This window comes from Myotis myotis, unplaced genomic scaffold, assembly GCF_014108235.1.
Source record: "Myotis myotis isolate mMyoMyo1 unplaced genomic scaffold, mMyoMyo1.p scaffold_m19_p_1, whole genome shotgun sequence".
Lineage (NCBI taxonomy): Eukaryota > Metazoa > Chordata > Mammalia > Chiroptera > Vespertilionidae > Myotis > Myotis myotis.
The window spans coordinates 137,189,406-137,208,198 of NW_023416313.1; the positions used below are offsets into that span (position 1 = coordinate 137,189,406).

At 42.1% G+C, this 18,793-nt stretch overlaps 2 protein-coding genes across 6 annotated transcripts in view; both read left to right on the forward strand.

Annotated features, from left to right (window-relative positions):
• LOC118678095 (cofilin-2) overlaps nt 1–18,793 on the forward strand; it is a 156,329-nt gene that overhangs the window by 125,696 nt on the left and 11,840 nt on the right. The window lies entirely within an intron of this gene.
• LOC118678128 (DNA-directed RNA polymerases I, II, and III subunit RPABC4-like) lies at nt 12,360–13,240 on the forward strand (the record flags this gene model as incomplete). Its single annotated transcript, XM_036353270.1, has 1 exon — nt 12,360–13,240. A coding segment is annotated over one exon (204 nt), but the record flags the coding sequence as incomplete, so codon positions are not given.

Sequence of the window (18,793 nt, forward strand, 5' to 3'; positions counted from 1 at the left end):
TACAACAAGACTGTGCACACAGCCCACAAAGGGGTGCACCAAGAGTGTCTACCACCTCAGGTGATTGGGGAGGCTGAGCCAGTGGGCCCTATAGGACACCTACGACACAGGGCCACTCTATCAACTCAAGGAGACATAGCAGATACCCAATACATAGAAAGAAACACAGGGAAGCAGCCAAAATGCAGACACAAAGAAACATGTCACAAATGAAAGAAATGGAAGAAAGCAAACTACTGGATATATAGTTCAAAACCAAACTTATAAGGTAACTTAAAAATCTTCTAGAAACCTCCGAGGAACTTAGTGAGACCTTCAAGGATCTTAGTGAGAATGCCAAAAAATGGAAAAGGACCAGTCAGAAATTAAGCATACACTGACTGAAATAAAGATTAATATACAGAGATTCAACAGTAGACTAAAGGATCCCAAGAATCAAATCAAATATTTGAAATACAAGGAAGCAAAAAACACCCAACCAGAAGAGCAAAAGGAATCCAAAAATATGAAGATAGTGTAAGGAGCCTCTGGAACAACTTCAAGCATACCGACATCCAAATTATGGGGGTGCCAGAAGAAGAGAGAGAGCAAGATATTGAAAACCTATTTGAAGAAATAATGACAGAAAACTTGCCCTACCTGGTGAAAGAAATAGACTTATAAGTCCAGAAAGTGCAGAGAACCCCAAACAAGAGGAATCCAAAGAGGACCACTCCAAGACACATCATAATTAAAATGCCAAGGGCAAAAGACAAAGAGAGAATCTTAAAAGCTGCAAGAGAAAAGCAATTAGTTACCTACAATGGAGCTTCCATAAGACTGTACCATAAGCTGATTTCTCAACAGAAACTTTGCAGGCCAGAAGGGATTGGCAAAAAAATATTCAAAGTAATGAAAAGCAAGGACCTACAACCAAGATTACTCTACCCAGCAAAGCTATCTTTTAGAATCAAAGGACAGATAAACATCTTCGCAGACAAGAAAAAGCTAAAGGAGTGTATCACCACCAAAACAGTATTATATGAAATGTTCAAGGTTCTTCTTTAAGAAGAAAAAGAAGATAAAATATAAACAATAAAATGGCAATAAAAACATATATATCAACAATTGAATCTACAAACAAAAACAACAAGCAGAATAGAAACAGACTCATAAATACAGAGAACATTTTGACTGTTGCCAAATAGGAGGGGGGTTGGGAGTATGCGAGAGAAAGTGACAGGATCAAGAAATACAGCTCTCTGCCACTTGGCTTGCCGTTGCATCCGGGAGTGTGGTTGGGGAGCCGAACTAGTTTGAATAAACACTATTTGCTTTTGCATCGGATACGGCTGGCTCCCTGGTGTGGTCTATTGGGGATCTTGAAATCTGGGCATAACGTTTGGGGGATCGTCCAGGATCCCCAAGACCCTCGAGGGACCCCCGATCCGGAGAGTCTGACTGACCGCGGTAAGTGTCTGTGTGTTGTGTATTCTGTTCTGTGTGATATATGTTATCTCTAAGGGACTTGTCCTGTATCTGGAGGAATGGCTTCTAGATGGTATTCACCGTCAAAACTCGGACTGGCTAAGGGTTTGAATCTGGCCTATCTTTTAAAAAAGGTAGAAGAGAAGCATTCCTAGGCAGTTTTTTACTGCCTCTGTTCAGGAACTTGTTCTGTATCTGTCCTGTGTGAGCTCACTTCTAAAATTCTGTAGTTCCCGAAACGGTCTAGGTGGACGCACTGGGGGATCACGGGCTGGAGGAGTCGGGGGACGCCCCGATCCTCCATCTGGAGGGGCGTAGTTTTGCTTCCGCGGAGTCGGAAGGTCTGTAGAACCCTCTCAATCTGAGACGGGGCAGGTCGCTCCCGCTGTTTGGCGCATGGCCATCATCTAGCTTTCGTTTTGTTGAGTGTCTTTGTTTGTTTTCTGTGTTTTTCTGTCTTATTTTATGGACTTACTGGACGGACGTTATGGGACAGACTCAAACTAAGTATTATGATTGATCATTTCAAAGAAATTAGGGGAGGCTATAGAGCTCCCACAGGAATTGGGAAATTGTTAGGAATTGGATGGATTGTTTAAACTCTGAATGAATGTCTGGTGAAAGTGTAAGTGCGGAGGGAGGGGTCCTGCCCTCTCCCCTCCTTTGTGAAGCTCCACGACTTCTGTCAGGCGGGCATCTGAGTAAGGATCTGTGAAAACAGGTCACCCCCTCCCCAAGTAAATGCGTCTGGGATTTCTGTGCATGGGTAAAGAGAAAAGCTGGCTTAAAATGAATGCGCGCATAGTCCGATTTTGGATAGAGTTTTGAGCTGGAGCCTCTTTGCAAATGTGCAAGATGGGGCCCAAGACTGATTATTTAAAGAAAAAATGAGGGGGAGATGCTGGAAACCATTTACTGTCTTCATTAGCTGAGTATAGACAGAGAACCTTGAAGCCATAGCAAAGGTCAGGGCTGTATACCACCCAGTTAATCTAGATACCACCCAGTTAATCTAGATAATGATAGCTGAAGCAACCTCCCTACCTTTAATCATGTAAATTGCCTAAGGGTCATGTTATGACCTAATCTGTCTTTATTGCTTAAATATGTATCTTTGTTGTTTAAAATTGTTTGACTAGTGAAATTTCTGTGTGTCTTAAAAAATTTGAATGTATTGCTAATCTGAGGAATGTTAATTATTTACATGTCACCTAAAAATTAAGGAACTAACTGGAAAGCATGGCTTTGGTGTGATGGGAGGAAAGAGAAATGTTGCCTAACTTCTCCTTCCTTGGTACCCCTGAAATGTCAGAAGGGACTTCTGGCCTTGGTTTTCTTGATTTTTGGTTTTGGATTTATTTGTTTGTTTGTTTGTGATGAGTACCGTTTCTATCTGGATGAGACATAGGTCAAGAATCCTGTCCTGGGATGTGGGAAAGGGAGGCCCCCACATCTGTTCCTGTCAGGCCCCCATCAGGGGACTTGGGCGGTGTTCCTGTTATCTGCTCAAGATCCCAAGACTGTAAAAGTACTTGTTCACTGAAAGGGTGTAAGCGTAAATGTTTTTTTGATGTTTTTATGTCTACTTGGGTATAATTATTTGTTCATGTAAGTGTAGAAGTCTGCGGAAAAAAAAGCACACGCTTGATTTCTTTAAGGCTGAGTGCCCTGGCTGATAGCAAAGCGCCCTGAGCGGCCGCCCAAGGGTGCTTGCTCTTGGTCAGAGGTGGAATCGGCCCGCCTAACTAGTAAACATCTCTGTTTTTTGCTGGGGGGGGGGGGGGGGGAATACAAATTGTTTGTTACAGAACAGTAATGGGGATGTAAAGTACAGCATAGGGAATAGTGTCAATAACAGTCTAATGACTATGTATGGTGCCAGATGGATGTGAAGCTTATTGGGATGATCACCAAGTAAGTTATGTAATGTCTGGGGTGTACCACTGAAGCTAATGTAATAATGTATGTCAACTGCAATTTAAATTTTTTAATGCCCTAGCCAGTTTGGCCTCAATCCTCTGGGGTGTGCAGGAGGCAGCCAACCAATGATTTCTCTCATCATTGATGTTTCTATCTCTCTTTCCCTCTCCCTTCCTCTCTGAGATCAATAAAATAAAAATTAATTTTTTTTAATGATTTTAAAAAATAACAATCACATTCAAAGAGTGATGAAAACAGTATCTTGTCTGGATACTACAAGGTTAAAGACAAAAATAACTATATAAATGATGTAATATTGCCGAAACCGGTTTGGCTCAGTGGATAGAGCGTCGGCCTGCGGACTGAGGGGTCCCAGGCTCGATTCTGGTCAAGAGCATGTACCTGGGCTGTGGGCACATCCCCAGTGGGAGATGTGCAGGAGGCAGCTGATCGATGTTTCTCTCCCATCGATGTTTCTAACTCTCTATCTCTCTCCCTTCCTCTCTGTAAAAAATCAATAAAATATATATATATATAAAAAAAGAACCAACTAGAAATTAAGCATACACTGACTGAAATAAAGAATATTATACAGACTCCCAACAGCAGACCAGAGGAGCGCAAGAATCAAGTCAAAGATTTGAAATGCGAAGAAGCAAAAAACATCCAACCGGAAAAGCAAAATGAAAAAAGAATCTGAAAATACAAAGATAGTGTAAGGAGCCTCTGGGACAGCTTCAAGCATACCAACATCAGAATTATAGGGGTGCCAGAAGATGAGAGAGAGCAAGATATTGAAAACCTATTTGAAGAAATAATGACGGAAAACTTCCCCCACCTGGTGAAAGAAATAGACTTACAGGTCCAGGAAGTGCAGAGAACCCCAAACAAAAGGAATCCAAAAAGGACCACACCAAGACACATCATAATTAAAATGCCAAGAGCAAAAGACAAAGAGAGAATCTTAAAAGCAGCAAGAGAAAGAAACTCAGTTACCTACAAGGGAATACCTATACGACTGTCAGCTGATTTCTCAACAGAAACTTTGCAGGCCAGAAGGGAGTGGCAAGAAATATTCAAAGTGATGAATACCAAGAACCTACAACCAAGATTACTTTATCCAGCAAAGCTATCATTCAGAATTGAAGGTCAGATAAAGAGCTTCACAGATAAGGAAAAGCTAAAGGAGTTCATCACCACCAAACCAGTATTATATGAAATGCTGAAAGGTATCCTTTAAGAAGAGGAAGAAGAAGAAAAAGGTAAAGATACAAATTATGAACAACAAACATGCATCTATCAACAAGTGAATCTAAAAATCAAGTGAATAAATAATCTGATGTACAGAATGAACTGGTGATTACAATAGAATCAGGGACATAGAAAGGGAATGGACTGACTATTCTTGGGGGGGAATGGGGTGTGGGAGATGCGGGAAGAGACTGGACAAAAATCGTGCACCTATGAATGAGGACAGTGGGTGGGAAGTGAGGGCGGAGGATGGGGCGGGAACTGGGAGGAGGGGAGTTATGGGGGGGAAAAGAGGAACAAATGTAATAATCTGAACAATAAAGATTTAATAAAAAAATAAATAAATAAAAATAATCTAGCCGAAACCAGTTTGGCTCAGTGGATAGAGTGTCGGCCTGCAGACTGAGAGGTCCCAGGTTCGATTCCAGTCAAGGGCATGTACCTGGGTTGCGGGCATATCCCCAGTAGGAGATGTGCAGGAGGCAGCTGATCGATGATTCTCTCTCATCGATGTTTCTAACTCTCTATCTCTCTCCCTTCCTCTCTGTAAAAAATCAATAAAATATATTTAAAAAAATAATAATAATCTATAATAATAAAAGTGTACAACCTACCGGATGAAGTCACAGCTTCGAGGGCCAAGGCAAGCCACAGCTGCAAGAGCCGAGCCCCTTGCATGAATTTTGTGCATCAGGCTTCTAGTAATAATAATCTACACTAATAAAAGAGAAACATGGTAATTGGCGTACGACCGCTACCCTTCCCATTGGCTAATCAGGGAGATATGCAAATTAACTGTCAGCCGGCAGCCAGGCAGCTTGAAACTAACATGAGGCTTGCTTGCTTCAGTGACAGAGGATTCCAACATTCCCCGCCTGCCGCTGCAGGCCTCTGAGCTGGCAGTTTGAAACATTTTAACAACAAAAAAACCCAGAAACCAGCTTTCAGTGAGCTGGGATCTCAGAGCTGGAGTCAGAGCTGGAGTTATACATTGTTTCGATTACCTACTTTCAGCAGTGGAGGCCTAAGAGCTGGAGCCTCAGAGCTAAAGCTTGCCCAGAATTAAAAAAAAAGAAAAAAGAAAAAAAGGAGCGGTTGGGAGCTTCCGTCACCCGCCAGCCAAAAATAGCCCTCAGCCCCTCACCCAGACTGGCCACGCACCCCAGTGGGGACCCCCAGCCTGAAGGGTGTGTGACCAGCTGCAAACAGCCATCATCCCCTCACCCAGGCTGGCCAGGCACCCCAGTGGGGACACCCACCCTGATCCAGGACACCCTTCAGGGCAAACCAGCCAGCCCCACCCATGCACCAGGCCTCTATTCTATATAGTAAAAGGGTAATATGCCTCCCAGCACCGGGATCAGAGTGACAGGGGGCTGTGCCTAAACCCCCTGATCGCCCTGTGGCTCTGTGTGTGACAGGGGTTGGGGCCACAACCTCCCTATCTGCCCTGCTCTGTGTGTGACAGGGGGCGGTGCCCCAACTCCCCTATCAGCCCTACTCTCTGAGTGACAGGGGAGAGCTCCTCAACCCCCTGATGGGCCCTGCTCTGTGCATGACAGGGGGCAGCGCCCCAACCCCCTGATGGGCCCTGCTCTGTGCGTGACAGGGGGTGGCACCGCAACCTCCCCATCGACCCTGCCTTGAGTGTGACAGGGGGCAGTGCCCCAACCCCCCAATAGGCCCTACCCTGAGCGTGACTGGGGGTGTCATCGCAACCTCCCGATCCGCCCTGCTCTGTGCATGACAGGGGGCGGCCCCCCAACTCCTCAATCAGCTCTGCCCTGAGCCCGACCAGGGGCTGCACCTAGGGATTGGGCCTGCCCTCTGCCACCTGGGAGCAGGCCTAAGCCAGCAGGTCGTTATCTCCCAAGGGGTCCCAGACTGCGAGAGGGCACAGGCCAGGCTGAGGGACCCCCCCTTCCCCCCGAGTGCACAAATTTTTGTGCACCGGGCCTCTAGTCCTATATAATAAGAGAGGGATATGCTAATTAGCCCAAATATGCTAATTAGTCATGGCCGGTATGCAAATTGACCATCACTCCAACACACAAGATGGCCGCCCCCATGTGGTCAAAGATGGCCGCCGCAAGATGGCCATCAGGGGAGGGCACTTGGGAGTGATTGGGCTGGCAGTGGAGGGCAGTTAGAGGTGACCGGGCCTGCAGGGGAGGGCAGTTGTGAGAGACCAGATCTGCAGGGGAGGGCTGTTGGGGGCGACCAGGCCTGCAGGGGAGGGCCATTGGGGGTGACCAGGCCTGCAGGGGAGGGCCGTTGGGGGTGACCAGACCTGCAGGGGAGGGCAGTTTGGGGCTATTGGGCTGGTGGGGGAACAGTTAGGCATCAATCAGGCTGGCAGGAGAGTGGTTAGGGGGTGATCAGGCAGGCAGGCAGGCGAGCAGTTGGGAGCCAGCAGTCCTGGATTGTGAGAGGGATGTCCACTGCCTGTTTAGGCGTTTAGGCCCTGTGGGATCAGGCCTAAACATGCAGTCAGACATACCTCGAGGGGTCCCAGATTGGAGAGAGTTCAGGCTGAGCTGAGGGACACCATCCCCCATGCACAAATTTTGTGCATCGGGCCTCTAGTAATAATAATATAAGCTTCTCCCTCAAGATTTTAGGAAAAGAAGTCCTTGGGGCTAGTCATACCTGCTATACCTAACAGAAACAAACTCAAAACTAGTCATATCTGCGGTGCCTAACAGAAACAAATTCAAAACTAGTCATATCTGCTGTGCCTAACAGAAACAAATGCAATACTATTCTGGATGGACTATGCCTCAGTCCATGCTGTATAATATTGCAGATAAAGCCCCATTGAAAATGAACCCACCGTCCAAAACTACACAAACAATATAATGAGTGTCCACTGAGTGGCAGTGTGGTGTGACCAGCATAGTGCAGGCTTTTTTTCATTGTTGTTGCTAATCTTCACCCGAGGATATTTTTCCATTGATTTTTAGAGAGAGTGGAAGGGAGGAGTAGAGACGGAGAGAAACATCGATGTAAGAGACACATCGATTGGTTGCTTCCCACAGCCAGGGCTGGGAATGGAGCCTGCAACCAAGGTACATGCCCTTGACCGGAATCGAACCTGGGACCCTTCAGTCTGTGGGCTGACACTCTATCCACTGAGCCAACTCAGCTAAGACTGTAGGCTTTTTTTTAAAATATATTTTTATTGATTTTTTACAGAGAAGAAGGGAGAGGGATAGAGAGTTAGAAACATCAATGAGAAAGATCAATCAGCTGCCTCCTGCACACCCCCCACCGGGGATGTGCCTACAACCAAGGTACATGCCCTTGACCGGAATCGAACCTGGGACCCTTCAGTCCACAGGCCGACGCTCTGAGCCAAACTGGTTCGGCAAGACTGTAGGCTTTTAATGCAGAGATACCAGGGTTCAAAACTGGCTGTGTCTAGTCAACATAACTACTGTAATCTTCAGTTTCATCATCTGTAAAATGAAGATGACACAATATTCATCATGGTACTTTTGTAAGGGTTAAATAGAATAAAAACATGCAAAAACTCCTGGTATATAGTACCCAATTTTTAATTTTTTCATTTTAATGAATTTCTCTTGAGATTTAGTTTCAGGAGAAAACAGTTTCTCCTTACCAACTTTGTGCTTGTTTTAATTAGCTAATTAGAGTTATTTAACACAAGGACTTTCCCTTTTGCCTTGACCAACAAGAAACTTAAAACTAAACCTTATTGTTTCATCATCCCTATGCCCCTTAAAAATTTGAAATATAATATATGGATAATGGAGTGCAATATCTCAACCCTGTGTCTTTTAAGCAACTTTAAACTCTTTTTTGGAGGAATTACAGTGTAAATAAATAATGGAAAGATGCCTTATAGTCATTTTCTCATTGTTTCAGACTTTGTCAAACTTCATTCAACTATCTCATCTCTGTTATTTTTCTGTTTAACCCAAGCTTGGAAATCTCTATTTGAAGAGTTCAAAAAGCAATATGACTCAGAATGATTCAATCTGTATTATGGTAGCAAACGAGCTTACACTTTCAAAGTTCATGGATGCTGATGCCAGGTTATGAACCACATGATGAGGAATGTACCAGTGGGTAGTAGAAGTGACAAACTCATCAATGATGTATTTTTTTTTTCTCAGAGCAAAATGGAAGCTGCAGAGATAATTAAGTACTTGGTGTTCTCTTTCTCATTTTATAATGGTTCTTATTTTTTGTGGTTACGAAAAGCTGATGATTAGTAATGGTGAGAATATCTCTTCTCTGTGTCCCTCACAAGTAGCTATTCTTTACCATAAAGACAAATAAGCAAAGACAACCAGAATGTACTTCTTAGAACAGTATATATCTGCTTTAAGAACTATTGCTGAACTGTCTGCTTAGTTTGCCCTTAGGGTTAATAATGGGTTAGTTGAGCCTTTATGTAGAAAGAGTCGGGCAAATAGAATACCAAACATATTGTGGATACTCAATAAAATACTATGGCTGTGAAACTTGCAAGAAAGAAAGCCAAGAGATGCATGCTGGCTTGAATTACAACAGGGTATTTCACCTCATCCTGAGATCGCCTGGATCTCAGTAAGACTAGACAGACTCTCTTTGATTCTGAACAAGAAAAAAATTTTTTTTCAAACCACATTCTTCTTCCTAATACTCTTCCTCCATTTCAACTCAGATTTTTTTTTTCTCTCTCCCTCTCTAAAGTCTAGACTAACTATGGCAGAGTCTGCAAAGTACTGTATTTGTTTAACTCACTGGGTGGCCTAACAATGCTAACTCTTGGGACACATAAAGATAAAGGGTCCACCAGTCCAGACCATTTCTTGACAATTTCTTGGAGGGAAATGAGCAAAATACAAATCAAAAGAACATCTGAAAATCCATCCTGTATAATAGAAAGCAAGAGATCTATAACTAAAGCAAGTTGTTAGTTGGTGGATTCACTATGAACAATTTGGCTACATCTGGTAAAATTAGAGGAAGTATGGTGAGAATTCACATGTGTTGGAAATCCCAGCAGATCAAAGACTCTTAGCTTAACTCTTTCCTAGTAGATCTAAAAACATCTGCCACTCCCCGCGCCCCTCCCACCTCAAATGTCTTCCTCTCTAAATGTGCATGTTATGTTGAAAGGAGGAATTCTAAGAGCAGAGTATAATGATCTAACTTTTTGAGATGAAGGCTTTAGCAAAATTATTTTACTAGAGGACAACAGGGGGATGGGAGAATGAGTGTGCGGGGCTGAGGGGGGGGGTTGGGGGTTAATGGGGGGGATGAGGACACATTTGTAATACCTTAACTAATAATAATTTAAAAAAATAATAAAAAATAAAAATTAAAAAAAATAAAATAAAAAAAAGAAGACGGTAAATATGCATGGAGTCTAAACAAACGTGAAACCTTTCAAATAATTCCCCTTGAGGTATTAACATTTCAAAATCAAGCTAAAGTACTAAAGAAATAATTGATACAACTTTGGAGAAAATAATTAAAGGTAATATTAAAATTTATGTTATTCAAAAATACTACAAAATTACTGACAAAATCTAGACTTGGTTAAGCTGATATTGCATGTTAAAAATAAAGGATAATCATCCAGAGAACAGAAATAGCAAAGAAAAAAAAAGAAATGAGGAAATAATTCATTGAAACTATTATTTTTTTATGGATCTTTAACAAAAATTTTAATATTTTATATGATTGATGGATAACAGTGGCTTTCTTTCACTTCTTGGGTAAATTTATAGTTTATATTTTCCTAAAAATCTATTGCTTTTATCCACATTTTCTATATATTGATATGATATTACATAGAACACTGTTTTTTACTATCTCTAAATATACCCCCTTTCTCATCCTTAATATTATTTATATATTTTTTATTTTCATAGTTGTGAATTTTTAGTTATGTTTATTATCACCTTGTTTTTCTCCTGTACCTTTTCCTTGCATATGTTTTTTTGTTTTAGTGTTTTTTTTGTTGACTTATAAGAATGCTCAACACACAACAAAATATCAAAACATTTATGTGTGATACAAATGCTAACATATTCAAGTTTAAATTTTAATGTAGTCAAGTATATCAGACTGTAATTTTTCTTATTGTTTATATTTTTACAAAGTTCATGTTCTTTACAAGATCAATTAACTGTTCATATGCATATTTTATAGCTTATAATTTCACTTTTCAAAAACACTGCAAATCTGAGACTTATTTTTGGTGTATTATAAAATTTAATAATCTATGGAGAATTTTTTCACTAAATATAACTCTTTTAATATAATTTGTTAAATAATTTTCATAATAAAAAAAATTATTTTACTAGATAAATAATGCAGTTATCACATTACAAAAAATTTTTGGCCCATGGTCAAAAAGCAACCACAGGTTTAAAAATCATTTAATAAATGTCAAATATTTCCTTTGGTTATTCCTATTCATAGACAATAATCAGCTTCATTCTTTAAATTTGGATCAAAAAAGTCTGTTTCCACACAGCCAAGACAAATGTCCTTGTTGGTTTGGAAAGGGCTTTCCTAGGACAAACGCTGTTATACCGGTAGGCCCCCGCCAACTACACAAGCATTTTTTCTTGAAGTAAAAGTCTTGTTCTCTGGTCTTCTCCTATGGTGTTCCTTCAGAGACACCAGGGATTAGAGGCCTAAATGAGAAAAAGAAAACAAACAACTTTATATAGAAAAATATTTTTATATCAAGATTGGAAAGAATTTCCTCTCTATATATTTTATGCTTTTTATTATGGGAAAAATTTAACATATACAGAATTAGATAGAATAGTATAATGAACCCCCATTGCTCAGCTTTGACAATTACCAACTCATGGCCAATCTTGCACCAGCAACTCCCTCCCCATATTATTTTGAGGAAAATTTCACGCATTACACTATTTCATCTGTAAATATTTGAAACTGCTATCTCTAAAAGAAAAGGGACTCTACCCAAAAAAAGACCTTAATATCATTATTACACTAAAAAAACTTTTATACTAATTACTTGAGCTGGTCAAATTGCTGGTCAGGAAGGATTTCTTGAAAGAAAGGAAGAAGTCTCTTGGGAAAGGAGGGAGAAGAAGCCAAGGAGAAGGAAAGGAAGAAAGGGAGGGAGGGGGAGGAAGGGGTAAATAAGACAAACCATAAATATAAAGCAAAAGGCACAGCTCTAAAGGAATAACTTGATGCATTCTACCACATAATTTTTTAACTTATTTGAGATACCATAAACAAAATTAACAAATAGTCCAGACAATGGAAGAAGATATTTGCAATGCATATAACAGACAAATGGTTGTTATACTGAATATATAAAGAACTACACAAATAAGGAAAAGAAAAATAATCCTAAGAAAATTTTATAAAGTATGTGAACTAGCATAGCTAAGGATGGTCAATAGCACCAGTAATCAGGGAAGTGCAAATTAAAATCATAGTGAAATACCAGTTCACACAGTCAAACTGGTAAATATTAGAGTCAGACATATACTAGTGTTGGCAAAGACGTGATCAATAGGGACACATCCACCACTGGTATGAGAATAAATTCCCCTAATCTATATCAGGGACCCCTGTTATTTTCTCCATAAAGACAGGGACCATAAGCTTGAAAATACTGGATTTGATAGAAACAAGAGAAAAGAACATTGATAATTGTAGATGCCATTATCAAAATTTTTTGAAAATGTACAGAAAAGGGAATCACAGAGTGAAGAGTTTGTCGGTGCTGTGGACTAACAGTGGACACTCAGAAGGACATCCAACCCCCAAAGCAGCAGCCAATGAGATATATCTGTGGAGAATGTCATATAGGAAATGAAATTAAACCCAGGGATACAATCAAATACAGAGAATGTAGATACAGAATAATGTGCAAGAAAAGGTCTAAAAGATTGGTGGTTTTTGATGCTCAGTGAAATATGGAATTCAAAAGAATATCTTTGTTCTCATTTGGACTTGCTGTAATTGTTGTATAACTTTTGATTAGTGTACTTATCTTTATTAACACAACTATATACACATGATTTCATTTTTAAAACAATATTGTATTTAGGTATCTATTCATAGCGTATAGCCTGGCTGGCAAGGCTCAGCAGTTGAGCATTGACCTATGAACCAGGAGGTCACGGTTCGACTCTCGGTCAGGGCACATGCTCGGGTTACCAGCTCAGCCCCAGTAGGCGGAGTGCAGGAGGCAGCTGATCAATGATTCTCTCTCATCATTGATGTTTCTGTCTCCCTCTCTCTTCCTCTCTGAAATCAATAAAAAATATTTTTTTTAAAAAATAGGTATATAAAGAAATTATTTTTTGTTCAATCACATGATATGTAATTTAATGTTATTATATATGTCATGTCAGGATGAAGGTTAAAAGTGCTTCCCCAAACCACACTTTTAATGAAAACCTAAGATCACTGGGGCCTTTGTTAAAAAAAAAAGTTTTCACCCTGGCTGGTTTTTCTCAGTGGTCAGAGCCAAATATACCTCTGTTGCACGCTCCAGCCCCGACCCCAGTCAGGGCACATGCAGGAGGTAACCAATCGATGCTTTCTCATATCTATGTTTCTCTTTCTCTGTCTTTCCCCCATCCCTTTCACTCTCTGAAAAAAAGAAAAATCAATGGGAAAAAATATCCTCAGGTGAGGATTAACAAAACAAAAATTAAATAATACAGTTTTCTAGGCCGGCCAGTGTGCTTAGTGGTTGAGTGGTGGCCCGTGATCCAGGAGGTCACGCTTTGATTCCTCATCAGTGCACATGCCTGGGTTTCGGGCTTGATCCCCAGTAGGATATGTGCAGGAGGTGGCCAATCGATGTTTCTCATCGATGTTTCTAGCTATACCTCTCCCTTCCTCTCTCCAAAAAATCACTAAAATACATTTTTAGAAAATGAAACAAAATAAAGTGTTCTAGGGCTCTCTATAAAAAAAAGCACAGAAAAAAATTTTACTGTACAGAAATTTTTTAAAATTATGTACAGAAAACTAATACAAAAATCAAATCTTTGGCTCTAGCAGGTTTGGCTCAGTGGATAGAGCATTGGTCTGTGGACTGAAGGATCCTGGGTTTGAATCTGGTCAAGCGCATATGCCCGGGTTGCTGGCTCAATCCCCAGGAGAGGGTGTGTAGGAGGCAGGCGATCAATGATTCTCTCTCATCATTGATGTTTCTATCTCTCTCTCTCTCCCCTCTCTCTTCCTCTCTGAAATCAATAAAAAAATATTTTTTTTTAAATCAAATCTTAGTTGTAACATCCACAAGGTAAAAAACGTGTACTACTAAAACTAGTTTTGGCAAATCAGAAAAGAAAATGGAGATTAAAAATGGCGACAGAGTAAGTGGATGCTGCACGCACGCACTCCCAGAAACAAACTGGAATTACAACTAAAATACAGAAAAATTTCCTGAATAATCAACAGAACACTTGCAGGAGAGTACCCTGATACCCAAGGACCGAAAGTGGAGGCTGCATAGAGACTGGTAGGAGAGGCGGAGGCACAAAAGGGCTGGCCGGACTCCCACAGACAGCAACCGAAGTTCCAGGGAGATATCTCAGCTGTGGGGGGTGGCCACTGAAAACTCTCGGGTCTAATACCCAAGCTGGGGCCCCCCAGCAGAGAGCACCACAACTGAGAAGAGTACCCACATAACACATGGCTGTGAAAAGCAGCAGGAGTGCTGTCTGCCAGAGAACAAAGGCTGGAAATTCAGGTATCCTCTTAAAGGGCCAACACACAAAATTCCCTGTGGAGCCACCCACCTTGTGCTCCAGCAGAGGGAGGGCGGAGTGGACTACAACTGTGTGAGCAGAAGCCAAGATTGGGACTCAGGAGTTAGAGCTCAGAAGGCAGACACCCCCACTTTCCTGTGCTGAGTCATTCCCTCACACTGAGAAGGTCATCTTTCCCACACAGACATTTGCCTTGCCTCAAGGGGAAGACAGTTGACCCACCCTATTGTAAAACACCTTTCCTTAAGGCTACTTAAGAGACTAAAAATAACAATTAGCCTCCAGGCAGAAGCAACTGCCCCATCCTGTTTTAAAAAAACTCTGGCCAGCCCTAACCGGTTTGGCTCAGTGGATAGAGCGTAGGCCTGTGGACTGAAGGGTCCCAGGTTCAATTCTGGTCAAGGGTATGTACCTTGGTTGCGGGCACATCCCCAGTAGGGGGTGTGTAGGAGGCAGCTGATCGATGTTTCTCTCTTATCGATGTTTCTAACTCTCTATCCCTCTCCCTTCTTCTCTGTAAAAAAATAAATAAAATATATTTATAAAAAAAAAAAAAACTCTGGCCACAACTGAGGACAATTTCCTGGGGGCAATTCAAGTCAGAATCCTATCAATCTGTAAGCAGAGGTGGTCTCTGGAGGCTGTGAGTCTTTGCCTGATCTAATTAGTCAGAAACAGCATTTGACACTATCCTCTACTAGAGATTGAGGGACATAGAGGATCTACCTAATACATAGTCATAAACCCAAACAGACAGCCAAAATGAGGAGACAAAGAAACAAATCCCAAATGAAAGAACAAGAGATTTCTCCAGCAGAAGAGATAAATGAAGCAGAGATAACAGAGTTCAGAGTAATAATGGTAAAGATGCTCAACTGCATAAATAAAGATATAGTAACTATGAAAAAACAAGTTGGAAATAAAGAACGACATCCTACTCGAGAGCAACTAAGATGGCGGCATAGGTAAACACCGGGAAATTGTCGCCTCACACAACAATTGAAAATTACCGCAAAGGACTGAGCAAACATCATCCAGAACAACAGGAAGGCTGGCTGAGTGTAAATTCTACAACTAGAAGGAAAGAAAAGCACGCTGAGAGCCAGAGGCGCTGCGGAGGTGAAGTGCAGAGGTACGGCGGCTCGCGCGCGCGAGGAAAGGGGGTAGCACCTGAGGACGCGGCTGTCTTTTTGAATCACAAGCTCCTGACTGCTCTGAACTCCGGTTCCGGGAAGTCTCTGGGGACCCAGGGCTCATACGGAGAGAGGCTGGTCTGTCCGGCAGCGGGCGAACTTGAGGGCGGCTTTCCCTCAGAGGTGCTTGCAGCCATTACCGGGACACTGAGACGCGCGACTCCGGGCGGAGAATCAGCCATAGCTCCCTGATCCGCCCTTTGATTCCCTGAGACCCCGCCCCACCCAGGCTGGGGCAGAGGCTTTTGCATGTGAATGTACCTAACTGCAGCCGAACCAGGCAGACCCTGAACTTCCAAGAGAAGGCCCAAGGCCCCGCAGCGGCTTGCATTGCTTCACAGCTGAGCCTCTTCGTGGCTCCTGCTGTGTGGCCTCAGGCAGAGGCTGAATTAGCACCTCCTTAGATCCAGGAGCCACTGTACCCAGTGGTCAGAGGGGGTCCATCCAGACTGCAACTCCTCAGATCCATAAGGGACACACTCAGGGAGCAGACTCAGTGAGCACCAAAGCCCCACTGAAGCAAGTCTTGCCCCAGAAGGGTGTCTTCAGCACAGAAGTTCTCCCACTTTAGACACAGCTGATTCTCACAGCCAATTGGCCTGGAGGTCAATTCCTCCCAGAGATTCTACAACAACCAAGGCACCAAGAGTGCACCAAGAGTGTCCACCCCAGTTACCTGGGGTGGCTGAGCTACTGGGCCCTACAGGACACCTGGCGCGCAGGGCCACTCTATCAACACAGGGAAGCTGCCAAAATGCGGAGACAAAGAAACAGGTCACATATGGCAGAAATGGAGGAAAGCAAACGATTGGAAGTAGAGTTCAAGGCCACGTTTATAAGGTTTTTCAAGAATTTTATGGAAACCACCGATAAATTTAATGAATCCCTCAATAAGTATAGTGAGACCATGGAGGACATGAAAAAGGACCAACTAGAAATTAAGCATACACTGACTGAAATAAAGAATAATTTACAGAGATCCAGCAGCAGACAAGAGGATCCCAAGAATCAAGTCAAAGATTTGAAATACAAAGAAACAAAAAATACCCAACCGAAAAAGAAAAGAGATTCCAAAAATATGAAGATAGTGTAAGGAACCTCTGGGACAACTTCAAGCGTACCAACATCAGAATTATAGGGGTACCAGAAGGAGAGAGAGGGCAAGATATTGAAAACCTTTTTGAAGAAATAATGACAGAAAACTTCCCCTACCTGGTGAAAGAAATGGACTTACAAGTCCAGGAAGCGCAGAGAACCCCAAACAAAAGGAATCCAAGGAGGACCACACCAAGACACATCATAATTAAAATGCCAAGAGCAAAAGATAAAGAGAGAATCTTAAAAGCAGCAAGAGAAAGACAGTCAGTTACCTACAAGGGAATACCCATACGACTGTCAGCTGATTTCTCAACAGAAACCATGCAGGCCAGAAGGGAGTGGCAAGAAATATTCAAAGTGATGAATAGCAAGAACCTGCAACCAAGATTACTTTATCCAGCAAAGCTATCATTCAGAATAGAAGGTCAGATAAAGAGCTTCACGGATAAGAAGAAGCTAAAGGAGTTCATCACCACCAAACCAGCATTATATGAAATGCTGAAAGGTATTCTTTAAGAAGAGGAAGAAGAAAAAGGAACTCTTACCATTTGCCACAGCATGGATGGAACTGGAGAGCGGATAAATACCACATGACCTCACTCATTTGTGGAATATAATGAACAACATAAGCTGATGAACAAGGACTGATCCAGAGACGGAGAGGCATTGATTGGACTGTCGGGACTTGGAGGGAAGGTAGGGGAGGGTGGGGGTAAGGGGGAAAGATCAACCAAAGGACTTATATGCAAGCATATAGGCCTAATCAATGGACATGGACAACGGGGGGGGGTGGGGGGTAGAGGGTAACGTGGGGACAAGGACACATATGTAATATCTTAATCAATAAAAAATATATAAAAAAAAAAAAGAACGACATCCTATCTAATAAAAGAGAAACATGGTAATTAGCCGTAACTTTGCTACCATTCCCATTTGCTAATCAGGGTGATATGCAAATTAACTGCCAACCAAGATGGCGGCCAGCAGCCAGGCAACTGATGGGAACAGGAGGTTTGCTTGCTCCAGTGACGGAGGAAGCCAATGTTCCCCGCCTGCCGCTGCTGGGCTCTGAGCTGCTCTCTAAGAAACATTGTTACAAATATAGAAGCTAAACAAAACCACAGAAACCTGCTTTCAGTCAGCTGGGATCTCAGAGCTGGAGTCACAACAAAGTTTCAAATACAGAAGGTAAACAAAGCCAGAAACCTGCTTTCAGCAGCCGAAGTCTCACAGCTAAAGCCGGGTCTCAGCTCCAGTGATAGCCATAGAAGGTAAATAAATCGAGAATTAAAAAAAAAAAAAGGAAGACACAGCAGACTCTCATAGCCAGTTAGCCTGGAGGTCAAATCACCCCGGTATTGCCGACATCAATCAAGGCTTAAAGGCAACAAGACTGCGGTCAAAGACCACTAGGGGGTGAACCAAGAAAGCATAAAAAATGCGGAGACAAAGAAACAGGACAAAACTGTCAATGGAGGATATTGAGTTCAGAACCACACTTTTAAGGTCTCTTAAGAACTGTCTAGAAGCTGCCGATAAACTTAGTAAGGCCCTCGAAAAGACTGGTGAGACCGCCGATAAATGTAATGAGATCCTCAAGAAATCTAATGAGACCCTCGATGTTGTGATAAAGAACCAACTAGAAATTAAGCATACACTGACTGAAATAAAGAATATTATACAGACACCCAACAGCAGACCAGAGGAGCGCAAGAATCAAGTCAAAGATTCGAAATGCGAAGAAGCAAAAAACACCCAACCAGAAAAGCAAAATGAAAAAAGAATCCGAAAATGCGAAGATACTGTAAGGAGCCTCTGGGACAGCTTCAAGCGCACCAACATCAGAATTATAGGGGTGCCAGAGGATGAGAGAGAGCAAGATATTGAAAACCTATTTAAAGAAATAATGACAGAAAACTTCCCCCACCTGGTGAAAGAAATAGACCTACAGGTCCAGGAAGCGCAGAGAACCCCAAACAAAAGGAATCCAAAGAGGACCACACCAAGACACATCATAATTAAAATGCCAAGAGCAAAAGATAAAGAGAGAATCTTAAAAACAGCAAGAGAAAGAAACTCAGTTACCTACAAGGGAATACCCATACGACTGTCAGCTGATTTCTC